Source organism: Emericellopsis cladophorae, assembly GCF_022114955.1.
Source record: "Emericellopsis cladophorae strain MUM 19.33 chromosome Unknown NODE_79_length_78512_cov_113_280538, whole genome shotgun sequence".
NCBI classification, from domain to species: domain Eukaryota; kingdom Fungi; phylum Ascomycota; class Sordariomycetes; order Hypocreales; family Bionectriaceae; genus Emericellopsis; species Emericellopsis cladophorae.
Window position 1 is genome coordinate 52,451 of NW_026251004.1, and position 26,062 is coordinate 78,512.

The 26,062-nt window shown below is 51.8% G+C and overlaps 11 protein-coding genes across 11 annotated transcripts; 6 read left to right on the top strand and 5 right to left on the bottom strand.

Moving 5' to 3' along the window:
- Positions 1 to 735: 735 nt before the first annotated feature.
- On the top strand, positions 736 to 1,655 carry J7T54_002716 (uncharacterized protein; the record flags this gene model as incomplete). The annotated part of the gene is made up of 4 exons (XM_051510032.1): positions 736 to 738; positions 795 to 1,166; positions 1,227 to 1,400; positions 1,455 to 1,655. 4 exons carry the CDS (start codon positions 736 to 738, stop codon positions 1,653 to 1,655), a joined length of 750 nt encoding a protein of 249 aa, XP_051359037.1.
- A 112-nt stretch (positions 1,656 to 1,767) lies between these two features.
- J7T54_002717 (uncharacterized protein) lies at positions 1,768 to 3,603 on the bottom strand (the record flags this gene model as incomplete). The annotated part of the gene is made up of 5 exons (XM_051510033.1): positions 1,768 to 1,997; positions 2,076 to 2,640; positions 2,704 to 3,106; positions 3,473 to 3,492; positions 3,568 to 3,603. The coding sequence occupies 5 exons, from the start codon at positions 3,601 to 3,603 to the stop codon at positions 1,768 to 1,770; spliced, it is 1,254 nt and encodes a 417-aa protein (XP_051359038.1).
- An 811-nt stretch (positions 3,604 to 4,414) lies between these two features.
- On the top strand, positions 4,415 to 6,130 carry J7T54_002718 (uncharacterized protein; the record flags this gene model as incomplete). The annotated part of the gene is made up of 3 exons (XM_051510034.1): positions 4,415 to 4,502; positions 4,560 to 4,642; positions 4,730 to 6,130. The coding sequence occupies 3 exons, from the start codon at positions 4,415 to 4,417 to the stop codon at positions 6,128 to 6,130; spliced, it is 1,572 nt and encodes a 523-aa protein (XP_051359039.1).
- Positions 6,131 to 6,820: 690 nt separating this feature from the next.
- Positions 6,821 to 8,637, top strand: J7T54_002719 (uncharacterized protein; the record flags this gene model as incomplete). The annotated part of the gene is made up of 5 exons (XM_051510036.1): positions 6,821 to 6,932; positions 7,018 to 7,326; positions 7,380 to 7,780; positions 7,847 to 8,145; positions 8,202 to 8,637. The coding sequence occupies 5 exons, from the start codon at positions 6,821 to 6,823 to the stop codon at positions 8,635 to 8,637; spliced, it is 1,557 nt and encodes a 518-aa protein (XP_051359040.1).
- Positions 8,638 to 10,873: 2,236 nt separating this feature from the next.
- J7T54_002720 (uncharacterized protein) lies at positions 10,874 to 11,944 on the top strand (the record flags this gene model as incomplete). Its single annotated transcript, XM_051510037.1, has 1 exon — positions 10,874 to 11,944. The coding sequence occupies one exon, from the start codon at positions 10,874 to 10,876 to the stop codon at positions 11,942 to 11,944; it is 1,071 nt and encodes a 356-aa protein (XP_051359041.1).
- Positions 11,945 to 12,329: 385 nt separating this feature from the next.
- On the bottom strand, positions 12,330 to 13,653 carry J7T54_002721 (uncharacterized protein; the record flags this gene model as incomplete). Its single annotated transcript, XM_051510038.1, has 3 exons — positions 12,330 to 13,043; positions 13,123 to 13,517; positions 13,596 to 13,653. The coding sequence occupies 3 exons, from the start codon at positions 13,651 to 13,653 to the stop codon at positions 12,330 to 12,332; spliced, it is 1,167 nt and encodes a 388-aa protein (XP_051359042.1).
- A 1,057-nt stretch (positions 13,654 to 14,710) lies between these two features.
- Positions 14,711 to 15,223, bottom strand: J7T54_002722 (LysM domain-containing protein; the record flags this gene model as incomplete). The annotated part of the gene is made up of 1 exon (XM_051510039.1): positions 14,711 to 15,223. The coding sequence occupies one exon, from the start codon at positions 15,221 to 15,223 to the stop codon at positions 14,711 to 14,713; it is 513 nt and encodes a 170-aa protein (XP_051359043.1).
- A 1,640-nt stretch (positions 15,224 to 16,863) lies between these two features.
- On the top strand, positions 16,864 to 18,439 carry J7T54_002723 (uncharacterized protein; the record flags this gene model as incomplete). The annotated part of the gene is made up of 2 exons (XM_051510040.1): positions 16,864 to 17,341; positions 17,706 to 18,439. The coding sequence occupies 2 exons, from the start codon at positions 16,864 to 16,866 to the stop codon at positions 18,437 to 18,439; spliced, it is 1,212 nt and encodes a 403-aa protein (XP_051359044.1).
- A 230-nt stretch (positions 18,440 to 18,669) lies between these two features.
- J7T54_002724 (uncharacterized protein) lies at positions 18,670 to 19,335 on the top strand (the record flags this gene model as incomplete). The annotated part of the gene is made up of 1 exon (XM_051510041.1): positions 18,670 to 19,335. The coding sequence occupies one exon, from the start codon at positions 18,670 to 18,672 to the stop codon at positions 19,333 to 19,335; it is 666 nt and encodes a 221-aa protein (XP_051359045.1).
- A 956-nt stretch (positions 19,336 to 20,291) lies between these two features.
- On the bottom strand, positions 20,292 to 21,422 carry J7T54_002725 (uncharacterized protein; the record flags this gene model as incomplete). Its single annotated transcript, XM_051510042.1, has 1 exon — positions 20,292 to 21,422. The coding sequence occupies one exon, from the start codon at positions 21,420 to 21,422 to the stop codon at positions 20,292 to 20,294; it is 1,131 nt and encodes a 376-aa protein (XP_051359046.1).
- A 2,247-nt stretch (positions 21,423 to 23,669) lies between these two features.
- J7T54_002726 (retinal pigment epithelial membrane family protein) lies at positions 23,670 to 25,380 on the bottom strand (the record flags this gene model as incomplete). Its single annotated transcript, XM_051510043.1, has 6 exons — positions 23,670 to 23,687; positions 23,756 to 23,996; positions 24,080 to 24,189; positions 24,426 to 24,605; positions 24,881 to 25,148; positions 25,208 to 25,380. The coding sequence occupies 6 exons, from the start codon at positions 25,378 to 25,380 to the stop codon at positions 23,670 to 23,672; spliced, it is 990 nt and encodes a 329-aa protein (XP_051359047.1).
- Between the last annotated feature and the right edge of the window lie 682 nt (positions 25,381 to 26,062).

Here is a 26,062-nt window from a genome sequence, read left to right on the forward strand (position 1 = left end):
GCAAGGGGGTCACATCTCTTCTTCGACGCATGCTAGAGCAGTTGAAGTATGTCGACTGTGCCTCGCTTGGACAAATGAAGAAGCCGCTGAAGTTGGGGTCAAGAAAGATAGACAGCAGCTAATGCCTTATCAGCACGCGGCACGAGTCGGGCCACACAACCCCGGGGGCCGGGGTCCGGTCCCTACGCCGGGTGGGGTGACGGGTGTAACGTCAAAGCGGGACCGGCGAAACCCGGCGAACAGGGGAATTGCCGAGCCCATCGATAGGACGAGAGGGCCAGAGGCTCGAGATGGCCGCGCGGACAGCATATCTGCATACTTATTAGAGACGGGCACGAAAGCAGCGGCAGTTCCTGTCATACTTGCATTTCTGTAGATTACGATATTGATACCCGAAACTAGAACACCTAGCTGAACCAGCTCATTCGGTCACCCGATCGATTTCCTGAGCAGAATGAGACTCATTATCAGACCAGACGATAAGTCCTCTTGTGCGTACGTGGCGGGCTATATCCTGGGTATGTTTCAATCAAGCTCCTTTTTCCTTCTGGACCAATTGAGACCGCTATCAGTGCCTGACAATGCTTAGATCGTATTCGTACATTCCAGCCTACCCTAGAAAAGCCCTTCGTACTTGGGCTCCCGACAGGAAGTAGTCCAACCGCAGTGTACGAAATCCTAGTGTCAGAGTACAAGGCCGGTCGCATATCGTTTGAAAATGTTATAACATTCAATATGGTGGGTCTTCAGAATACCAACCATTGGCGTCGGTTGCTGACGACAACACATGGTAGGACGAGTACATTGGCATTCCGCGGGATCATCCCGAGTCATACCACAGTTTCATGTTTAAACATTTCTTCTCCCACGTGAACATCAAACGGGAAAATGTTCACATTCTTGACGGGAATGCACCAAATCTTGACGAGGAATGTACAAAGTACGAAGCCAAGATCAAGGCAGCCGGCGGCATCGAGCTTTTTCTGGGCGGCGTGGGCCCTGACGGACATATCGCCTTCAACGAGCCTGGGTCCAGTCTAGCATCTCGCACGAGAGTCAAGACACTAGCCATGGACACGATTCGCGCCAATGCGCGCTTCTTCGGCGGCGATGTCTCAAAGGTGCCTCAGATGGCGCTCACAGTGGGCGTGCAGACAATTATGGAGGTCCGTTTCCACACAGCCGGCGTTTGATGTCCAAGAGCAACCGACACTAATACTGTGCAGGCCAAGGAAGTTGTCATTATTGCCAACGGAGCCTCCAAGGCTGTGGCATTGCAAAAGACAATTGAGGGCGGCGTCAACCACATGTGGACTCTCTCCTGCCTTCAACTTCATCCCTATTCCATGATTGTGGCCGACGAAGATGCTTCACTAGAGCTACAGGTCAAGACGGTCAAGGTAAGACAGCGTATAGAATATCGTGGCCCAGGATCTGATTATTGTTTGTCTCAGTATTTCAAGAGCATCGAAAAGGTTGGCCTCGGACGAGGCTTTGAGCAGAAGCTTCCCTTGAAACTTCGGACATGGTCGCTTGTCAGTCCGCCTCGAACCCCGGATCTCAAGTCATCGGGTCCGACTCAGGCGGACGATCATGTCGTCGAGCTTACCCCTGACAGTATGTCGTCTCGCATTGGGTCCTGGCCCCAGACGTAGTTCCACATCCCTAATGTGGATATGGCAAATTGGCTTTGTTTTCCATTTAAGTATTCAACAATGGCACGAAGGCGCTTATGATAAGATAGCTTGAGTGGACTATATACTGTATTCAGGACATGGTTGTGTGCTGCATTGTTCCGTCCAAGAAGGACATGTCCAAGCCCACATCTAGACTAGACTGATTGAATATGTACCAAGAAGTGTCAAAATTACCATCTGGCTCGAAGCTCATGGCATCGCCGATCTGCGGGGTTGTTAGGCCCTGAATTTTTGTTTCCAGACGATTTGCCAGCAGCCCATGAAGATTGCAGCTGTGCTCATGGGCCTCCTGGAGACGCCCTAAATGAACCCTGACATGCTCCAAATCTTCCACACTTCGATTAGCTAGACTCAAACCTCGAGATGATCATGTCTTACCTTCAGGCTCTCCCACTCCGCCATCGACGCCTTGGATAACTATCAACGCCGCCCACGTGATAATAATGAGGTCGAAGTTGGACCAGATGGATGTGTCTAGGAGCTGGAGCCTGACAGCCGCGCGGGCTGAAACAAGAAGCTCATGCTGTTCTTTTGGCGTCGTATCGGAGAAAAGATCGCTTCCACGGGCTGGGAGGTAGATGGAGAGGACCAGCACGCGGTGCAGAACGTACTGCCGGAACGTCAGGTTGCTTTGGTCGCTAGCCTCCTCGCTGCGCGCGCCAAATTCCACCAGCCAGTCGTCGAGCTGCCGGGCCCAATCCCTGATGACGGCCGCATCGACGCCGCTGAACGAGGTCGAGTCGGACGTGGCGGGGGTGTCGCTCGTGAAGCATGCCCAAATGGTCGGGAGCCCGCGTCCCGTGAAGTGGGTGAGACCCGTGTGCATCATGCGAGACAACCTGTAGAGCTGGTCCTGCTGCGAGATGCGAAGGCGCGGAAAAGGTGCTTCTACAGGTATGACGGGACACGAGAGGTGGATCGAGGCGTGCTCTAGATCTACAATCTATTTGGCTGGTCAGGCATTTTTGACTTGAGGAAACATATCAAGGGTTCTGTCCGGACATACTTGCAGGCCAGTGAAGAGCTTTTGCCACTCGAGTGACTTCTCATCCATGTAAGGTGGGCAGTGCTCCAGGATCAGTCTGTAGGCGACAGAGATCCATATCCCCGTCTCTTTGATGACGCCCTCCCGAAGAAGCCCGGCAAGGATGATGCCGAGGATGGTCTGGAATGCCCATTCCTCCGCTGCAGTCGGGTCCTTGGGCGCCATTCCAATCTCGCTGGCGGGCATACATAACTGCGAAATTGCACTGCACAGGACAGTGAAGTACTCGGAAGCATGCACGACCACTTGGTCCGAGCCTCTCATGCTCGAGCAGTACAGCATCGCCGCCAGCATCAGAGGCGTTGGCGATGAGAATGTCTGTTTGCTGGGGAGGAAGTGCAGCCCAAGCATTGTGTCGTGGAAACTAAATAGTCACAGTCAGCGTGGGCAGAAGTACCCCTTCTCATGAAATGCGGAATACCTGAGCCATAGCTGCTTGACAAGTCCTTCCTCCCATAACGTTGAGCTAGTGCTGGCAGAGCAGGTGTGCTTCAATACCTGTATCGCAGGCCACAACGGCCGGAGGGAGGTGTTCCTAGGTTCCGGACTTTTGGACAATATCGCTTCATGTGCTTCGCTTGAGGGGCCCTGACCTTCGAGGGCCGTTAAACCAACATGATCTTCAAGTCTCTGCAAGCGTCGCAGGATGCCCTCGCTAAGATGTGAGAGACGTTCATCTCGGTGGTACCTCTCTCCAGGCGTGTGTCCCTCAGCGAAAGCAGCAGCCTACCGTTCAGTGTTATTCATGAGCTGTGAAATTTTGACAGACTTTTGGCCACATCGGGAAGGGGGGGGGAGGGTCGTACATTAGCTCGAGGTACGAACACGCATGGCGCCCCAGTCCTTAGACACCTTCGGCATGATGGGCCCTGGTCGATCCTGCATTTCATCTACGTAGCTTCAGTCAGGCTTGATCAAAATATAATGAGCGCCTTTGCATCTTCAAGCAGACCTTCTGACGTCGGCAGTTGACTGGTGTGTCTCTTTGTCAGTGTCTGTTGCTCTAGCCTCTGGTCACTGTTGCCGCCTCCGAATGGAGGAAACCCCTGATAGTCTCACCACAAGCTTTTCGGGACTTTGCCGAGGCTTGCACCTCTAAAGCAGGTTCCAGTGTAGAGGCATACTGATCGCCGACTCGTTGAGAGAAAGATGTCATGGCTCAGTATGACGGTATGAGTCGCGTGTCGAAGGATTCGGGAGAATGACCGGTAATCTCCAGGACAAGACTTCTTTCTCACCGGTTCGCCGGGTTGTCCGGCCTTTAAGGGGAGATTGGATCAGTAGCCTTTGATAAGACTGACTCGCGAGACCGATAGTGAGGCCATAGCGGGTCGTCATTGGACACGGCCATCGCCAAGCCGGGCCGGGTGTGCCGGACATTTTGCCCATGGAACGTTAGGTGTAAAGAGCAGGACGGAAGAACAGTAGTAGCTTAAGCTAATGGTAGGACGCGTATCAAGATAGACCAAAGGAGTCACCACGGTATAGATGGGGTTTGGGTGTTTTGTGCGGAGTAGGGCTTCAAGACATCGGACGCGTCTCGATAAGTCAGCGACCAGGCGCCACCCCTTCATTGCGAGGTTACCTACTGGTTGCTTTTATTTTGCGGCACACTATCATGTCTATCGCCAAGGTTCACCCTAGAGGAGTTTTTCAGCACCCCTCGAATTCCATGGACAGAGCCAAGGCAGTCGCTGGTGGCTTTCATGTCTCATCCCAGACCATCAGAAGAGGCACTGATCACTTCGTCAGACAACTTGGTAAGTCAAGACGTTTGTGATCCTCGCAATGTGCCTGTGATCTGATTACTTTTGTAGGATCGGGCCTCTTAAGCGACGGAACAGCTCTGCTGCAGGTCCCTTCCTACGTGACCAGTCTTCCCAATGGCACCGAGAAGGGTGTATGTCTGGCGATTGATTTGGGGGGAACCAACTTGCGAGTATGCTCCGTCGAACTCCACGGCGACTCTACTCACACTCTCACCCAGTCCAAGGCCGCTATTCCAGCGGATTTGGTCACGGCCAAGACATACAGAGACCTGTTTGGCTTTATTGCAAGGCATACAGAAGTTTTCATGCAGGAGCACATGCCGGGCCCCTTGGACTCGTGGCGGTGTATTGTCAAGGACGGACAGGTCACCGATGAGCTCCGTCGTCAACGTCTACATCCCCTGGGCTTCACTTTCAGCTTCACGTTCAATCAACATGCCATTAACAAGGGCACACTGATGTACTGGACCAAGGCTTTCAACATCAATGATGCTGTCGGTCGCGATCCCTGCGCCATGCTACAAGAAGCACTTGATGAGCTGCATCTGCCCCTTCTGGTGACGGCTCTCGTCAATGACACCGTAGGGACACTGGCAGCGCGAGCGTATGCCTCACCTGGTCGCTCAGAGACCTTGCTTGGTGCTATCTTCGGCACTGGCACCAACGGAGCCTATGTTGAAAAGATGACCAACATCAAAAAGCTACATTCGCATCCTGGCTTCGCGGACCCTGGAAAGGCCGAATCCATGGCGCTCAACACGGAATGGGGTGGTTTTGACAAGGAGCTGTCAGTATTGCCAACCACTATATATGACGAAGCGCTCGATCGAGCTTCTGTCAATCCAGGGGATCAGCATTACGAGAAGCGCATCTCGGGACTCTACCTGGGCGAGCTGCTCCGGCGAGTCATCTTGGCCGAGATGCAATCCCTCACGCCTTGTTTCAGCATGTCTGCGCCGTCTGATTCGCGACTGCACATACCTTACTCCATCGACAGTTCGTTCCTATCCATGCTTGTTCGTGACCAAAGTCCGACTCTGGAACGCGCTCGGGAAGACATCAGCAAGGTTCTCAGCGTTAGCCAGCCGTCTGTAGCTGATGCCGCAGCATTGCAAGTCATAGCTGGAGCCATAGGAGAAAGGGCGGCGAGACTCTCCGCGATTGCCATTGCGGGCATCGTAGTTCAGTCAGGACGGCTCAGCAGCACTCCGCTCCTGAAGGGGCCTTCTCTGCGGATGATGACAACGCGGCCTTCATTTCTGGCCCGGCTTTGGTCAGCTTGCCGGATGGCGCTGGGTACTGTCATGGGCTGCATCCATCATTTCTTCCACACTGAAAAAGTCAAGTCCGATTCCACAAGTCAAGAGGTATCTTCAGATCTAAGCTACAGCAGCGAGGAAGGGAAATGGGATGTCTCTTCAGAGGTCGACATGATCGATATTGGCGTCGATGGGTCGCTTTTCGAATTCTTCCCTGGATTTGAGGACCATGTTCGAACTGCACTAAGGGAAATTCCAGCCATAGGGCCCCTTGGTGAACAGAGGATACAGATGGGAACTGCACCTGATGGAAGTGGCGTGGGTGCGGCGTTGATCGCGTGGGCGTCTAAAAAGACATGATATAAAGTCTGACAATATTGCACCTGGAGTTACTCAAAATTGAATTACAAAGCCAAAAGCACTCACAAGTGAGCTATTTCGCGACTTGTAATTGCCGTGATGTTTACTCGATGCAGTGCGCACGCCCCAACTGCCAGCATCAACCCTCGACACACACAAATCGAACATCGAAGGCATGTGCCTTTTCCAATACGAGGCACGTGCGCACAAATATTCCCTGGGTCAGTCTCATGGCCATGACTAGTGCTCATGGGGAAAGGATTGAGGGTATTGATGAGTGTGAATCGGGAGGCTCAAGCCGATTTCCCCATTGTATCATGTCGTCTGGCGACACAGCAGTTATCAGACCGGTCCGGGTTTGCCGGCTGCTTCTTCAGGCGTCGAGTCGCGTGTTACCTTGCCCTACTCCATTTACCTGTGATAGGGGTCTGGGGGGCAGTGGATGCGCATCCACCATAGTGTGGACCTGCCTTGTTATCTTTGGGGGCGAGCCGATGCGACGATACGCCAAGGGTGCCGAAGACCCGGTCGGCGAACCGGGAAATTGTTGAACAACATGATAACTGTCACTGCTCGTTGACTTCACTTGGACTATAATTCTTCCCATGTAGCCCTTTCACCCATCGCTGGAAGAAACCACCAATCCAAACACAACCTAGCAATACACACCATTCCTGAGCAAACTTCGCGATGAGTTCCCCTGACGGCAACATCAACACGGCGCCTAGCTCGAAGAGGAGCATGGAAGTTGTCGGTACGAAGGAGGTTGTCAATGCTGACGAGCTGCGCCTCGCGCAAATGGGTAAGTTGATGCCTGATCCAAATGCACCGAGCATTGATGACAGACACATGAACGAGTCCGTTCCCTGTTGCTGACCGAGGCAAAGGTCACAAGCAAGAGCTCAAGCGCCATTTCAGTACTTTGAGCTTGGTGGGCCTTGCCTCCACTACAACCATTTCTTGGACTGGACTGGGCTTGGGGCTCATCACCGAGATTGGCGCTGGAGGCCCTGGGGCCGTTATCTACGGCTTCATCCTTGTGACTACGTTGCAATGCTTCCTCGGCGCCTCGCTGGCTGAGTTCGTCTCTTCCTATCCCACCGAGGGAGGCATGTATCATTGGATTGCTGCTGTGGCGCCCAGGAAGGCTACTGGTCCACTGAGCTTCTTCACCGGCTGGTTCAGCGTCCTTGGCTGTATGAATCAATCCCAAAGTCAGAGCGGCTACCAAGTCACTAACTCATCGCAGGGATCTTTACCACTGCTTCCACGAACATCATCTACGCTCAGATTCTCATGGCACTGATTGCACTCTACCACGAGAATTTCGAGATCCAAACTTGGCAGACTTTCGTCGTGTATCAGGGGTTAAACCTAATCACAGCCAGCGTGGTCATGTTTGGCAACCGAGTCATCCCAGCCTTGAACAAGTTCTCTCTGTTTTATCTCCAGATTGGATGGCTCGTGGTCCTGATCACGGTGGCCGCCTGCGCCCCTTCGCACCGGAATACCGAGTTTGTCTTCAGAACGTGGATCAACAACACCGGCTGGGAGAACCAGGTCATTTGCTTTATCACTGGTCTCGTCAACCCCCTATACAGCCTCGGCGGTCTTGACGGAGTCACCCACATTACCGAGGAGATGCCCAACGTAAGTCCGGCTGCCTTGCTTCAGACTGGAATAGCGCAACCAGAACAGCGATTGACAGAGTTACAGCCATCTCGCAATGCGCCCCTGGCCATTGCTATTACCCTGAGCATCGCCTTCTGCACGGGTCTGACGTACCTGATCACCCTCATGTTCTCCATCCAGGACTTTGACGGTCTCACCGCCAACAACACTGGCTTGCCTCTCGCCGAGCTCTTTCGCCAAGTGACGCAGCACGCCGGTGGCGCCTTTGGACTGACCTTTATCCTCTTCATTGCTCTTGGCCCCTGCGTTGTTAGCTCACAGCTCAGCACGGGTCGTGTGTTCTGGGCTTTCTCTCGCGATGGCGCCATGCCGTTCTCCAAGATGTAAGCATGATCCTTCTCACTGCTTGTTGTCGTATTTGTACTGACGCCTTTACCAGCTGGTCCAAAGTGAGCCCTCGCTTCCACATTCCACTAAACTCGCATATCGCAGTGACCACCATTGTCGGACTTCTCGGGTGTCTTTACCTCGGATCATCCACTGCTTTCAACTCACTGCTGGGGACCGCCGTGACAATCAACAACATGTCCTACATGGTCCCTATTCTGACGAACTTGCTCACCGGCCGCCGCAACATGTATCGAGGTGTATTCCACATGGGCAGCACTATTGGGCCGATTGTCAACACCGTCACTGTCTGCTGGCTGGCGTTCGCCATCACATTCTTCTCATTTCCATACGTGAAGCCCGTCACGGCGGAGAACATGAACTACACTTGTGTCGTCGTCGGGGGACTCACTATCTTGCTGTCGGGCTGGTGGTTTAAGGTGGGCTCCGCTTATACACAGACTATGCTCAAAGCGAGGGAGGAGTAGCTGTTAGGAAGTGAGAAGCATTCATAGGCGAGTATTCTCATACCATAGTACACTGAATACTGTAACTCCCTTCGGAAATTAAATCGAGCTTTCCGAGTGTCAATAGTGACTTCTTAGGTCGAACAAGGTTAGACATCTATAACCTATGAAATCAAACCTATGAGTAGGCTTCGAGCGACAAAGGGAATATGCCAAATGATAATTAAGCGCTGACAGTAGTACAGCATACGTGGGGGTCAAAAGAGCGCGGCAGAAGCGTAGACTCGGCGGCTTTAATAGTCGTCTGACACTACTCAAGAAGAAACCTCTGGCGTACAAACGGCGATCAGAATTATTGAAGCACTTGTGGTATTAAATACTCTGTCTAGTTTTTGTCTTATTCCGCTGCCTCGGTACTCACCGTGCTAAACCCTATTTTATATACACGTGCACTTTCCCAGTGGACTGCCAAGCTCCAACAGCGAAACAATCGCAGCACAGCCGTTCTTAATCACCTTCAGCTCTGCAAATTTCTGTGCAGTCCACAAAGTCATATCCAATTTGGCTCTTGCAGACCCGCACATGTCTCCTGGCCGCCTTCATTACTCTACATACGTTGAAACATCACAACAGCTCTGGTGTCCTCTGCCACGTCGTGAGCAATGTAGAATCTGAAGAGACATGGCTTACCAGTTGGACAGTCAGCGAACCAGTCTAGTTCCGGTTCTTTGAAATCATCGAATCTCCCGTTCTATACAGCTTTCGCCCACCAGGAGAGAAATTATACAAGACCCTCCGCTCACTGCCGATAGTTCGTTTTTTATGAAAAATGAGAGGAGCATGCGCCTCTCTGGAAGCGCACTGAGTAGGGTGAACATTGCACAATCCCAACTCTCACAGAGTTAAGCCTTCTGCAGTCTGCGGAAAGCTCATCTGTTACATAAGGTCAGCAGGCGTCCACATCGGTCATTGATAACGTTGATCCCCGAGGCGGGGAAGCGTTGATCATGAATCCCGAACGGGGTGGGACGACGAGCAGCAACTTTAGAAGTATTGGAACGCGGGGTCCGGTGAATGTGTCTAGCAGTAGCGGGGGCCCTTGATGCTGGCACCTCCTTTCTAAGGCCATGGCAGTGTTACGAGTCGTCTGAGAATATATTGGTCGCTAAGGGCTCATTTCTCGCCCTCGCCCTTGCAAAACCTGAGCGCTTGCATCGGAACAATGCTTCAATATTTAAACAAGTAGAAACGCAAATGTCTCAGTAATAACACAAACATCGCCGCCTCGAGCGGATACGGTTGGATGATCTCATTCTTGGCGTTAAGCCAGTCACTGTCCCACAGGAAGCGTGCAAAGGCCGCAACTTGTTCGCAATAGACTGGGTCCCACTCTGCTGACTCTCACGTCGCGACGCCGTCATCACATTCATATGTAAATCAGCACCGAGTACGGATGCGCACGATTGCTAGCTCTCGGTCAAGCCCCGCCCCTAATCATTCATGGGAAGCGTGGCCGTAGCCCGCCCTCCCGAATGCACAGTGTTCCCTTGAGTCTAGCCCGGGAGTCTGGGCCCCCTCGTCTAGGAGAGAGGCGGCGGGACCCATCAATACACTCTCCAACTGCCTGGGGTACATGCTTAGCTACGGACCAGACAGGAGGTGGGGAAAGTTTAGTGACATATACCCCCCTCATTTCCCCGGACTCGCTCTGTTGCTGCCGGAGTATTCTTAATCTGACGCAGGGACATGGAGCAACCTAGGCGAGCCAATGAAAGATGGATAATCGCTATAGGGGAGGGGTAGCCAAGCCTTCGTAGCGACACTTGTGACGAGCCAAGTCCCTCAGCACATTACAATATATTTGGGCGTGCAGGTGCCGACACCAAGAAACTTGAGATGACCCATCAGCCAGCCGGCAGTCGAGGCTCCGTTGGTCCTTCTGGGGTTAGCCGGCACCAGGTGTGCGCAGGCATCCTACAACTTTGGTGGGCGTCTACACCCAATTGAATGGCAAACAGGGTCGACTCAAGACCGTTTTGGCGGGACCTCCCCGTTAATGAAGGAGAAACACAGCGTTTTGGGCCGAGCCACCGAGGGCGAACGGAATAACTGGACGCGAGAGCGGGTATAAATTCCATGGGCTGGCGAGCGTGAGAGGGAAGAAAAGAGCGATCACCACCCTCACTCCGGCATTGATCCCCCCCAGCCCTTTGCCACGCAGATTTGGAACAAAATTCTATCGCTGTCAGACCTCACTATGTGGTTTCGTCTCTCCTCCTTAGTGGCGGCCGCCCTGGCCTTCACAGACATCGTCAGTGCGGCCTGCGGTGACGGCAGCGCCAACGCTGTTGTCAGCGGCTCTGGCACCTTTCAGACCAATGTCAACGGTGCCCAGGTCTACAGAGGCTCCGACTACCGCTTAGCCATTCAGACGGCCCTTGATCGCACGAGCAGCGGCCAGCGCGTCGTCGTCTGGTCATCAGGCAACCTCGGCGCGAACACTATCACTGTCCCGGCTGGGCGCACCTTTGAGGTTTGCGGTACCATCAACGCCGGTTACCGCGGCGGTCGCGGCGCAATCGAAATCCAGAATGTCAATGACGTTAAGGTCCCCTATCTCAAGATGACAGGCAACCCGTACTTTGGCCTACGTATCTCTGGCACCCGAAACCTCAACCTCGGGGAGGTCACAATGAACCTCAGCGGTGGCTTGGGCATCCGCTTCGATCGTGACGCCGCCTACAACTACAATGTCAGGATGGGCACCATCCGCGTGACCGGCGCAGGCGCTCACGCTGTCGAGGTTTGGAACATTGACGGTCTGAACATCAACGCTGTGTACGCCACCAACGTTGGCGAGTGCGGGCTGCTTATCCAAAACTCTATCAACGTCTGGGTCGGCCTCGTCGAGGGCTATAACGTTGCTGCCGGCACTGGCTACGCCACTCTCCGCTTCGCCAACAACAACGGCCAGCTCGACAACGGTGAGTACACCACCACCAACGTCTGGGTCGATCGCGTCGTCTCTCGCGGCGGTGGGCGCGGTATCTTCTGTGTCTCCATGTCCGGCGCCGCAGAGATCAAGTATATTGACCTCGCAAACAACGGCAACAATGCCGTGCTCATCGAGAACTGCTACAACCTCGCTATCCGCGACGGTGTCATCAACGGCGGGGGTGAGGTTCGCGTTGCAGCCCGCAGCGAGTTTCCGAACACCAGCGGCATTTTCTTTGAGGTTGAAGTGAATAATAACTCTGTACGCGAATCTCCATGTGCGGAAAATATATTTTGGGCTATTACTGGCAACGCTGCGAGGAACGTCTGCTAGATCTCGAATAGCTTGAATTTTGGAGGAAGGACGTTAACGGAAAGAGGGCGAAGTAAGGAGGCCAATTCAATACTGAGAGATATTAAACGTTCAGCTGAATAAGCCGACAGAGACACCTATAACAAGCTGCGCTAGTATAAGCTTGCCGAAACGAGCCACGGCACCATTAACCTCTGGGTCGTACGTGTCACTACCACATTTATAACCTCCCTTCGGCAAACCAATTTTGCCCATTTTAGTATCTTCAAGCACTCTCTCACCAAACTCGGAGGTATTGACGGAGCCCAAGGGCTCCATGACGAGCTCCTTTGTTATGTAAGTGTCGGAGCCCTGGTACCTGCTGAATGTCAGAAAGGAGAAACGCGGCTACAAGAACCCTGGACGCTTACGTGAAATCAAACCATTTCGTCCCCACGGGACAGTCCCGTACCGCTAGTATGGACGCGTTGAAACCCCATGCCCACCCATGCAGGGGACTGTTTCCAAAGGAGTCCAACTTTACCAACAGGTTCGGGTTATCCTCGAATACAATGCTATCAAACTCGACCCCTACCATGGATTCGAACATGCGAACTTGGGTCAGATTGCGGTTTCCAGCAATGTAAAGATTATCAGTGACTATCACGTTCTCCAGGTTGATATTCCTCATCGTGTTGTTAACCATGTGTAGAGTGTTGATGGACAGACCGCTGTAGCCGAAAGTGAAGTTGAAAGGTTGCCCGATACCAGTCATGGTGAGATTGCCGACGACTTGAGTAGGCACCTCGATGCTAGTCGACAGGTCACTCCGGGGTGCTGCCTCTAGCATTATCGTTTGCCATGAGCGACCGTGAACCTCGAGAAGACCAATCTCGTCCGAGTTCCTGATCTGGAAGAGGGAAATGTTGGGCAGGTCTTTGGCTACAATGGTGTCAATTCGCATCCGACCTTCGGCTTTGATTGGGTTGTCGAAATCAGGGGTATCCAACGTGTCCGTAGACATGTCTTGGATCTTGATAAGTCTGAAAGCAGGCCACTCGGAGATGCCGAGATCAACCAGTTCTACTGAATGGAACTTGCCGGTCATGCGATCCACTCCGTCAATGTTCAGGCTAGTCATCTGTCGATTGTGACGAACGAAGATGCTTTCAACACAAGTGAGCCTTCGAAGGTTCAATTGCTCAACGCCAGGTAGATACTCGATTGTCAGGAACCCCGTCAAGAACTTTGAGTTTCTTGAAATTGATACTGGCAATGTCCACGAGTGCCCGGAGGGTCCAGGCTCCTTCAATATACGTCAGAGTGTTACTGGAAAGTTCGACAAGCCCTCGGCAGCTCTTCTTCCAGCCGTCAAAATCGCCGTCGAGAAGGTCTCGCAGGCGGTCGTTGTCGTAGTCATCGGCACTATCGAAGCAGGCTTCGTTTGACAAGTTACCGTCTATCTTTTCGATGCCATCCAAGTCGATTGAGCCCTTGGCTGTAGCTGCGATAACCACATCACCGGTTAAAGTGGCACAATTAATTAGAGCATCCGCATCCTCCTGGATGCCGATGCGGAAGATCTCTTTTTCACAGTCTTGAGCAAGGGCGAGACCTGTCAACGTTTGAAAACAGTAAGCAGCTGGCGTAACGGTCTTCCAATCATGAAACAACGAGACTTCAAGTCACTTACCTGCACGACCAATGGTCAATGCCAACGTCAACAAGAGGGCGGTTGCAATCCGTTCCATGAGATTCAAGTTGAACTGAATCGCGAGACTAAAATTGCTGGCCAACTGGGAAAGAACTTGGAAGCGATGAGGACCTTCAAAGACCCCGAAAAACTGAAGAAAAAGGGCCCTTCGAATGATACTGTTTCCGTCCAGGTCACATGCAGGCCGCGACCAACAGCCTAGAACGGACCGAAATGAGCATTCGTTGTATTTTTGATGTAAACACAATGTAACCTCACACCTGGCCCCTGCCAGGCGCAATTCACGGCATACGCTGATAAACTGTTTTACGTTCACAAAGACGCCACAGAAGCGTCGCTCCAGCCCGCGTGTCCGAAGATACACAGGCTGTTGGCTGCACTCGTTCGAGAGATACACTGAGAACAATATGATCGTGGGGTAGCATGTTTATTAGCAGAAAGACGTAGCGGGACCTGAGCCAGCAATTAAGCCAAGACAACATTGATGGCATCCACGTATCCGTAGGTTCGGTGAGGCTTGATTTGCGTCCCTGGGGCCGGCACAAGACCATTCCCCTCTCGGTGTCAATTAATCAAAGGGCCCTTGCAAAGGCATCAATTTTGCTGGCACCCGTATCGCGGGTGTCACCGCCGGACTGCTGCCCAGCCGCCCACGTGTGTTCGCTTCACGATATCACTGGTTGGAAACTTGTGCGCGGAAGTTTAATCGACTCCCGACCACTCCATATTGCTATTTTGAAGCGGGATGCCGCGGTGCCAATATGATTACATGAACCAATGGATGAGATGCACTTTGCCCGCCCAGGCCTCAATGCATCAAATGCACACATGTAATGGAAAATTTGGCGGTAACATGGTCGGGCTGTAAGAGACAACGGTGCAAGGAGACGTCTGTTGAGCGTACTTCCTCTACATCTGGCGGTATCTGCACGTTTCTGAGCTAGGACTTGGCCAATATTTAAAGGCGAATGGTAAATTTGTCTAGTGCCACTACGGAGTATTTGCAGCTCAGATAAATTAACAGAAACGTTAGCCCTGACTCTAGCCGCAACTCCATGTCTTCATTATACCTTACATGTAGTCTACGCTCCCCATTAGATACCGACGCACAAGTGTGTGTTGGCCCAGAGGCTCCTGCAGTCCGATCCTATGGCAGGGTTCCACTTGATGAGGCTGGCCAATGTAACCTTGTATTGTTTCTGGATAGTCTCGCAAGTCTGACCGGTTTTCAAGAGGTGGAATTTCTTGCAGTTCCTGATCATGCCATCCTGAATTGGCGTCGGCGTCGCAATGCCGTTGCTAGTGGTCGTAGGAGTCGTTGGAGGCTTGTAGCCAATGACGCTCACACAGGCATAGGCATCCTTCCAGAGACCGACGCAGTTGTTACCTGCTTTTGGGTTCCATTGTAGGAATTTGGCTAGAGGGATCGCGTATTTTGTAGCAATGGTAGCGCAGATCTCCCCAGACTTGACCTTGTGAAATTTGTTGCAGTTGGTTAGCAGGCTAGGCTGAGTCGGGGTCGGGGTAGCGATGCCGTTGCCTGCGTTGGTCTTGGTCGACGTCGTCGTTGCAGGGGGAGAAACAAAGCCGATGACACCCACGCACATGTTGACCTCTGCTCAGAGACTCCTACACGTGGAACCGACAGATTGATTCCACTCGACAAAGTTGGCGAGTGTCATCCTGTGCTTGCTAAGAATGGAGTCACAGCTGCTCCCGGACTCTACAAATTGGAACTTGTTGCAGTTGTTGACCATGTTGGGTTGGGTTGGCAGAAGAGTAGTGATGCTGCCAATTAGAACAATTAGAAAGGGCCTTGTCCGTAGGCTTTGCTGCATTGACCAACGCAACATGAACGTTTGGCACAAGGTAAACACTCGGCTCTCCCGACTTTTCCCCCGCTGCATGATCCCCACTCAGTGGCACTTACCCGTTTCCAGGGTCCGTTGGAGCAGGGCCCTTTGTTGTAGTGGTGGACCTGGTGGTGCTAGTCTTCATGCTGGTCGGCTCTGGTTCAGGCCCGGCTGAACAGCGCTCTCAACACAGTACGAGCGGTTAACGACCATTCCCTGGCAGTTCGGACCCACAGATGAATTCTGTCTTCGCGATCAGTATTGCAAGCTTATTAGAGTGAGTTGAGCATGCCCAGGTTCGCAACTGTTCATTAGTGATAAAGTTGTTGGACAGAAAACTAGCACAAGGCTCAGTCTCAGATAGTCGAGCCACCAGGAACAATCGTCAACGACATTGGGGTCGGTGGGCAGGACGGCGAAGGGTTCTCGAAGTGCGAGGCGAGATGGACGTTGGTGAGGAGCAGAATGAAGCCGGAGGCTGAAGCCAGATTATGATGTCTGAACATCATAACTGAGACAAGCGACTGTAATCGTTGAAACTTGAAAAAGAGGGGCAACGAGCTGAAGCTGATGAATGATAGAGTCTAGGCTATATTAGACGTGAGGGCTTTTGTCTCCTTTTATGCTAGATTTGAGCTCCACTTAAGCAAAATAAGCCCGGCAGAAACGAACGTGTTCAGAGTTCGGCTTGAGGGTGTCTCTGTTGTGCTGTCTATAGCCTTTGACGAAGTCAATTTCCGCCTGCAGGTATCTGCAGACTGCAGTGGCATCACAAGCTGAATATGACCGTTGTGAGGCAAACGTCGAGAACGGCCCATCTTCCTGGGGGCCATGCGACTGCAGATGCCACACATTCATAGATACTCATCACATGACTAACAGGGTCGAAGGAGGCACCAACAACCAACGATCAAGAAAGCCAAATATATAACAGCCAACACATTAGGGCCAATATAGTACGGAGTTTGCGAAGCCCACGTGTGCTTCTCGCTCACGAGCTGTTTATTCTTGGGCGAGCGGACCGTGTTCCAAGTGGCTGCTGCATTTCGGTCGCGCAAAAGGTGTATATAAACAGAGCCTTGCTAGTGGTATGGATTACAATCAGCACCACCCTCGCCCCAAGCCACTTTCTCTAATGTTCTCCGTCAGACACTGAAGTCCCCGTTTTTCCCTTCTCTTCCACCCCCCGCTAAATGTCTACTGCAACTTTTGGGGGCATTGTTTCACTCTTGGCGAGTTTTGCACCAAGACGAGCACCAAGCCTGGCCACGTACAACCTGGCACCAACGGCTGTATTTCCAACTGTGGGACGGAAGTCGTGAACAATAACTCACCCCCTTAGAGAATGCCTTCATATGGATGTAGACAGCATCGAAATCAGTCGTTTTACTCATATGCACTTTTCCTTCATCGATATCTCTCCCGAATATGAGACATACGTCAACAAAAGCCTCACAGCTCAGTTTGAGAGATTCAAGAAGATGTCAGGCATCAAGAGGGTCATTGAATTCGGTGGTTGGAAAGCATCTACTCACCCCAGCACGTACTGGATTTTCCGAGATGGTGTCAAGGCCGCCAAACGTCTCAAGCTTGCAACAAAACTTCTTGCCTTCCTTGAGAAACATGGTCTCGACGGCGTCGATATTGACTGGGAGTACCCAGCTGCTCCTTATCTACCGAAAATTCTGGAGGGCGACCCTGCTAATGGACCGGACTATCTGGCATTCCTCACTATGATGAAGCGTCGGTTGGCATCTGGCAAGACGCTGTCCATCGCGGCTCCGGCTTCCTACTGGTACCTGAAGGGTTTCCCGATTAAGGATATTGCTAAGGTTATAGCCTATATCGTCTATATGATCTACGATCTTCATGGTCAGTGGGATGCTGGAATCCGTGGGTCAACCCTGGCTGCCCAGGAGGGAACTGCCTGAGGTCCCATGTCAATATGACAGAGACAATGAACGCATTAGCCATGGTCACCAAAGCTGGCGTACCGGCGAGTAAAGTCATTGTTGGCGTGGCAAGCTACGGACGTTCATTCCACATGGCTAACACTAATTGTATTGGAGTCAACTGCAAGTTCACCGGCGACGCAGGGAACTCCAACGCTGAGAAATGATGGTGCACCGATACGGCTGGAGACATATCCGACGCTGAGATCAACGCTATCAAGACCGGCAAAAGTCACAGAACGTGAGCCACATAACTGACAAGGCCTCTGAATCAAAAGTTTTAGTCTGGGATAACAACTGGATTGCCTATATGGACCGCACGAACAAGAACAACAGAGAGTCTAAGTACAGGGGCCTGAACTATGGTGGTACGACGCACTGGGCCATTGATCTCGAATCCTTCTCCCCTTTCGACATGGGACATCCTGGTATCTTCTTCCAGATTCCTGACGAAGACGAAGACTTCGCAGTTCTGGATGAGTGCAGAATAATAACGTGGTCACCTGAGGCTCAGGAGCACACGAAAGGTGAGGTGTCCAGGTTCCTGGCCCAAAAGCTTGGCGACGGCTTGGAAAACTGGGCAGATCTGATATGGGAAGCAGCCGGTCATCCTGGTGGATCAGGGTGTCATTCGATCAGTGGAGGCCAGTGCACCTGGTCGAATGAATGTGTCAAGGGCCAGGTGAGGAACTATTGGAGTATCAAGAAGATTTCCAACGCCATGTCCACTGCTCGTCTTATCAAGGGAGCTACCAATGCGGCGTTCACGAACAACACGTATTATAAAGATGCCATCCACAAGGCGCTCTCGATGAACGGCAGAGAGCCTGCGGATTCAGCATCCGCGATATCTCTTTTGGTCAATTTTGGAAACAGCTTTGGTGTCCTCGGCGGTGCCTTAAGTCCTTCCAATCCCGTCACAGGTGCTTTCCTGGGAACCGCTGGGGCGTTCCTCGGCCTAATCAAAGATAAATTCGCCGAAGGGGAGCAACAGTTTCAAGATTTGCTAAATCCATGAACGACATTTGGAGCACATACTACGAAAATTTGACGGCATTTCCCGAGCAGCTTTTTAGAGACGACGACATCACTTCTTGGTCGCTAGGGGCCTTCCAAGACATTTCATTATACCCGTGTCCAAGTCGGATAAGAACAACGCTGCAAAGATCAGGCTCATTGTCAACTTTTTCCATGATCGATTCTGGAACTTTACCGGTCTTGACGAGTCCTTCGTCAACGCAAAGGTCAATGAAGTATTTCAATGAAGTATTCCGAGGGTTCATGATCAGCCACGGGCTCGGTGAGGGCAACTACTACATCATCAGAGATGGTTACCCAAAGGCGCAGTGCGAAGGAATGAATAGCGAAGAGCTCATTGGCGGCATTTGCTATACCTTGGAGCATCAGAACGGCGGCTTTGACGGTGTTTCCTCCCGGAATAAGTGCGTTCAGTATTCAACCCCGATTGATGATGACAAGCTGAAATTCTTGAAAGGTGCGCATGATACGCCTCTCATAAGTTTCACAACCATGTACGAAACCTCACTCAACTGCCAGAAACACTACAGCGACTACTATGGCATTGCTACGATCGATTTCGACACGCCCCTTGATCCATTCAAGAAACCTCCTCGCTGTTTCTCGAACCTCTCCGTTTTCACTGTCAAGCAGCAGGACAAAGACTACCGTGGAGTTGATGCGGCGCAGTCAAGTCCTTGCTATTGCGATATGAAGAAGTCTCACGGCGACAAAAGTATGGCAGGAGAGAATTGGCTTCCTGATAATCTTGATAAGATCTTCACATACCATACGTACTGCACTGAGCTGCGCCAGGATAGCAGGATTGCGAGTAACGCGACGGAGAGCGAGGCGGAGGCCGGACTAGATTTAGAGGAACAAAGTCCTGAGTATTGATAGCTCGGAACCAGGAGCTAGGCCATTTACCAGAAAGTCCCCAAATACGAGGCGAATCGCCTCGTCCGAACCTCTTCGGTATGTATTTTTGTCAATAATCGCGTCCTACACAAGGTGTGCAGCCAAGGATAGACAGAGGTTGAGCAACGAAGCGGGAATTCTGGGGGCAGCTCCACGCTATGGCCAGCTGAAAACCTCAAGTTGTAAGTCTATTTGGACCGAGTCCACGATCCTAATGCCCGTGGATCTGCTCATGCAACAATGTCTTTTAGCAGGAAATAGAGGAAGTCGCCATTGCCTCAATATGTCAGCATCAAAATAGCTGCTATTGATACGGATGCAGCCAGGGAGACCGCTCATTCAAAAGTCATTGCCGATGTATTCGCTTTCCACGAGACCCTGTCTTTCCTGCGACTGCCTCTCGAAGCCTTCAAGCTTAGTAGGCCCAGTAGAACTCACTCTTTTCTAGTTTATGAGCCTGTACGAGAAATACTATTGGAAGTCCAACGTCGGCTCCCTGGCAGCAAAGTGCCGTTGAAGCTATTCAAACTCTACGTCTTTCTTGGAGCGCTTGACTATCTGCACTCAGCATATCACCTAATTCATACTAGTAAGTTCTCCCCAGACGATACTGACTGATAACTCTAATTTGTATACGAGATATCAAGGACGATAATATCATGATCACGTTCGAGGATAATAACATGGTGAATGATTTTGCCAAAAGACAAAAAGGCTTCAAACAGCCAAGGCACTCCCGGGCAGAAGGCAGACGTGATAACTATATTTCTTAGAGCGATTCTGGTCCGCTGCAGGGCAGAGGGCTGTTAACCGAATTGATTTCAAACTCTTCTTCCTAGGCTTGGAAAACCAAGGTCACCTTTCCGCTATCCGGTCACACTGGTACAGTGCGCCAGAAGTCCTTTTTGGGTGCCTGTGGACGATGCTCTTTTGATCTAAATACCTCCATCTCCCCCGCCACCTCCATCGCCGCCGCCTCCACCGTTTCCCCCATCACCACCACCGGCGCCATTGCCACAAGAGTTGTTCGAACTACCCCCGCCTCTGGCGTCTCCTCCAGGACCTGCTCCCAAGGCTACTTCGAAGTCCGAATACCCTTTCCATGCATTCGCTACCTGCGTATCTCCCATCTCTAGATCGTCCCGTCTACTGCCGGCTGGCTCTATGCGTGCGCTCGCTTTTCCATGCTTGTTGATGATGGTTATGACGTAGTCCTCCTCCTTTTCCGCGATATGCTTCTCCAAAAGAGCCGCATTCTGCTCCATCGTCTTCACTTGCTGGGACGTAAAGAGGTTCCTCGATGGCATTCTCATCCTATGCAGCCACGTGGCGGCTACGGCAGCCGGCGGCGTGTACGGCGTTTTCTTAGCAGGGAACCTGCGCTCCGTCGTGGTGCACACGCAAAGCCAGTTCCAGTCCTCAGCGCGGTTGGCGGGCTCAATCATGCTAGAAGCGAGGTCGAAGACGAACTTGTGCTCCTTGCTCTCGTGGATGGCCCCATCCTTGCCGAGCTTAGCAATGAGAGCGTCCGAGGCCGCCGTGATGTCCTGAGTAGACATGGTAGTCCAGCCGACGAGGCTCAGGAGACTGGCCGTGGTCCCCTTGTTCCTGCGCCAAGGCGTTAGAGCATGCAATATCCGTTCCTCTTCCACCGTCCTCTGTGCGACGGAAGGCCGAAGCATAGCATTGGTCAGTTTCATCTCCGAGGGCGCTATGAGCCCCCACTTGCTATCCCCAGTGACTAGGGAGAATCGCCTATCGCCCGTCGCATACGCCTCGTAGGCGAGCCATACCTGCTCCCCGCGTCTGTTGCTGTAGCTCTCCTCAACCAGACGCGCCTGTAACTTGCGCTGTGTATCTTTGCGCACCTCTGCTTGAACGTGGCCCTGGTACGCGTCCGTCATCGGGTCGATGCCTTTCGGAGGACGGATTTCCAGTGGGACGAGGTTGGCCATGGCTTTGCGCAGAGGGGCCATGCGCGTTCGAACATAGTACTGCTTCCAGATGAACGCTGCGAGCGCAAGGGTTCCCAGTACAGCAGGTATGGCGATATACTCGTTCGCCATGCTGATGGATGCTATCAAGGTACCAGGCTGAACGCGATTCAGTGGAGCTTGATGAGAAGACTTGATTTGGAGTTTGATTGGAACAGGAGTATTATGATAGTCGAAGAATAGTAAATGAAAATATGGTTTGCTTGATGAAGCAAATGTCAATATATGTGTTGATCTTGACGGAGGCCGTTGGAATGCCTAGCCTTGGCTTCGACACGACAGCCCACATGTATACCCTATTTAAAGCAGCACTCTGCCACTTCGACTTTTGGACACAGCCCCACGATTCCAGCAGACCCCTGTCCATACCCCACCCTTGTCCACAAGGTGTCGATGTGAATGACTGGATATAGGGGATGAATGCTCTTGTCATGGGGGCTGTGCTGGGGCTTATTATGAAACGCTGACGAGAGTTGACATAACTATTTGTACAGCTGATCCTCGCCTAACAGGACGTAGGCACCAGCAAATGTTAACCCAAGGCATTTCAGAGTATGCCTGACTTATTTTTGGCATGGCAGGCTGGCCGACGTGCGATTAGTCTTCTTTTTAACGCTAATACAATTATTAACGTTTAGATTACCGTCACTGTACTGAATAATAACCGGAGCTGTTAAGCCTCACTACCGCGAATCACCTATTTGCCTCGCATCCGCCGCACTATAGTAGATAAAAAGGCAGATCAAACAGGTGGAAAAGGGATGATTAATTCAAACGTCCTTGGGCAGCCAGTCGGTCAGCCTAAATAGGCATGGCGCGGCTGCTCCTCGGATCGTGTGCGCGCAGCCTGATTGGCTGCGGCGTTATCAATGCTATCTTATCGCTATCGAACCCGTGCGTGTACGTGACCAGCACGTGACACCCACACATGTCAGACCGAAAGGGGTCGGACCGCGGTGACTAAGCAAAGAGGGGTCTGGAGATGGCTGGAATGAAGGAATCAACAACAACAACGAACAACAACAACAAACGAACACACAGCAAAAGGCCTTAAAATCAGCCTCTTGATCATCAATTCAAATAGCCTTTTCTAGGCCCCAAAAAGACCTACTATTTCCTCGATTATGAACACTTGCACACATACACACTAACTCGGGCCGTGCCTCCACCAAAGCGGTCACGTGTCCGACAACACACAGCGCAGATGCATCTTGGTTGAATGGCCACACAACCTCCAAAGTGTATCAGTCCGTTCTCGGCCTGGGATACATTACAGATAGAGTTAACACAAGCTTCAAAATCTCAGAGAATGGCTTCCCCGACGGGGTTCTCTAGTACGAGTATGACGTTATTAGCGGCGAATACGGCGGCGTCTATTGGGATCTGAGTGACGTCGATAGTAGCTATTGGGCACACGCTTTCGAAACCACAACATAAAGGTTACTCCAAAAAGGAACAGTGTGGCACTGCTACTTGCGTAGCAATTCGCTGCGTTACGGTCTCTTTGTCTTAACAGCCATCAGTACCCCGACGATTCCAACACGAAGTGGTGTCCTATTGACACTGGAGGTATTTGGCTAGATCTATGTATGCCCAATAACCAGTTTTATCAGATTACTAGCCAGATGGCTGCCAATGTGGATCACAACTCTACCATCAAAGCCACTATCAGAGAGAATCAACACCGCCACGGGTATTACAATGCTCACCAAGCACTAGGGCGTTCGGCCGCTCGCAAGCGAATCTTCCAAGGCGACATGGAGAAAGGTTCTTTGTTATTCAACGAGAAGTTTCGTATATACGCATGTTTGAGGGTGTATATGTAACTTGACGTGTTGTAAAATAGGAAATAACGTGTTTTAGCTGCGAATGACAAGATCCCGCATGAAGTTTCCGATACACAATTTCGTGGCCGGTTTTGACCGAATCTAGCTTTCGAGAGTTCCTTCAATGAATGATCCATGCGGTCCCAGAGCGTATACCTGGGGCATGACTGCCCGTGCAACCTCCTTGAATGTCTTTCCATCCAGCGCAATTAGAATGCTGTGCGTTCCTTTCTTATTGATCACGATCGTTAACACTAAACCATCGTCCTCCTGCACAGCTCCAGGTCGCTGAACAAAGACCGGCTCGCAGGGACAACTCTCACCGTCTTCAGGCTGCCATCGCTTAAACGTGCCAGTTTGCCAGTCTGACTTGGCTAGACTGCCGAAAAACGCAGCTTGTACCATCTTTAGTCCGTTGCCCATCCGGCCGATTGGCACTGTCGTCCCAGGTGAGGCAGCACCATTCCCCGCAGTGCAGTAGACGAAGCGGTAGCTAGGATCCATTGATGCACTTTTAGCAATGCGAGGGAGCTCTGCCGCCATTCCAGGGATAGCCGCAGCGACGGTCACACGGCCGACACGAGATAAGTCCATGGTGTTTACGGCAGCGAGCTCGTACCGCGTCAGGGTGCCATTCTGATATGGGCCAGCCGGGTCGACAATGTTGTTGAGGCTGTATTCGTGATATGTAATATACTCATCTTCATAGCTGCACAAATCGACATGGACATTGATGTGACCTGTGACCGAGTCAAGATAGTCGTATGCATTTACTGAGTGAAAGAACATGAAGCCATCCTTCTGCTCGTATGTGGCGATGCTAGGTATGTCAGATGTTAAGTCAGAGTGTCGGGGAAAGTCGACATTAAGATCGTGGGCCAATTATGAGAACAAGCCACTTACTGCTTCCCCGTAAGCTTGTCCAAGACGAAGAATTGAGTTGGCGTATTGGGTTCAAATTGGAGCATATCGGCGAAGGTTCGGGTCGTGTCACTGACATCGATGTGGATAGGCTAGAAGATCAAGGATCAGCTTCTCTCCAAAACATTACGTCCCTTCCAATCCAACTTTGCGTGTCTTGGTCCGATTTATGGGCTAGAAAGCCAAGAATACTCACATTTCTAATAAAGACAACGTATTTGTCGGTCATTGCCAGTGAATGGATATAGCAGGGTTTGCAAGGCAGCGCCGTCTTTCATAAAACCGACACTGGGCTTGCCCGGATGTTCAATGAGAAGATGGAAAGCACCTGATCAGGGCTGATTAGGTAGTTGAAGGTAAGGCCTCGTTTGCGGTCCTTGGGTGGATGGGCGCAGATACCGTAGCCCTCGAGCTGTGGGTCGATCTGCGCGTATGTGAGCATACGCTTTGGCTCGAGAGTTGTAGCATCACAAGCTTGGAGCATGTTGAAATCCGTGTGAACAAGAACCTGGTTCTCATCAGCGTACTTGTTCGATGCTTTCGCAAGCCGGAAGGAGAAATTCAAATTGAAATACCTACCTCTTCTGTTGCGGGATCCCTTGCGGCCTTCCCTTTAGAATAAGGGTTCTGGTCGAAGGGCAGATGCATTCCACGGCGGGGCACAACGTTCACGTTAACTTCGTCTGGACCAACAAAACAAGTCGGCACATAGAGGGATTGCTTTGGATGGGGTCAATCTAAGCGTCTGAAGCGTCTCGGATCATGAGCATCAACTGGACTTACCTGAGCGCCGAGCAAAGCTGAGCATGGATCTTGGGCATCCTTTAGTGGAGTGTTGGCATTGAGGCCAAACATTGTCGTCGATAAGTATCCCTCTCTTTTGGCTTTCCTCACCAATCCCTCGGCCGTGTGGCGGCTCCTGTAGTAGACACGCCCTTCGACCATGCGGAACTTGTGCAAGATCGCCAAGCCGTCGAAGAAGTGCTGCAGAACGGCTCTAGGCTTGGAGCTATCCTCAGAGAGCGGGACGGTGAAGCGTCCGGCGCCGACACTTGTGGTAGTCCCAAGTCAACAACCCTTCAGCTCAGTCATGGGAGTGAACCAACTCACCGGACGAATGAACCATCGAGCCACGGCGGCCATGTGCCATTAGTCACACATTCAATTTCTTCCGGGGTCTCGGGCACATCGCGTAGGTAAGGTAGCAGGTAGATAAGGTCTTCCTCGGGGACGAAATAAGTGTTGTATCGGGCCTTAGCCTCAACATTGATCGCACCAGCCATCTCTGGATTCATCAAATTCATAAAAAGCTAGGGTTAGCTACGGGGTTAGGATTCCCTCGCCCTTTTGCGTGCGAAAAGGCAACCCCTGCCCCCTCCCACCTAATCACACACGCTTCTCCTCCTTTCACAAGACAGGCCCACCCCTGCTACCCCTAAATACCCCTATACCCTACCACATCTCTAGAGGATCCATATATCCGTGACCACGCTAGGATAGATCCCGACCTTATCGCATTAGTATAAGCGTAAGGGAAGGAGCGATCCGAAAAAGCTATCTATCTTTCCCCTCTCGTAACTAAACCTATTCTACGGATTCATATATATATACTATTCTCTATCCCCTTCCCACGCACTATATCTCTCCCGGTGTCTTCGTCACCGCCGTAGCCCGACCTAACTGTCACAGCTGGTCAAGAGCGGGGACCCACCCTGCACCTGGCAGTCACGTGAACTCGCGCTTGCTTTTGTATTTTATCGCGATCCCGACCGTCTTTTGTTGTAGCTCTTCGAGCTACGTCTTGTATATAGAGCCTGCCCTACCTGAGGAGTGCCTATTCGTAGCAATAGACTAGATTAGCCTGACCGAGTGTTCCCTATCCTACCTACCTGTCACAGCTGGTCAAGAGCGGGGACCCACCCTGCACCTGGCAGTCACGTGAACTCGCGCCTGCCTTTGCATTTT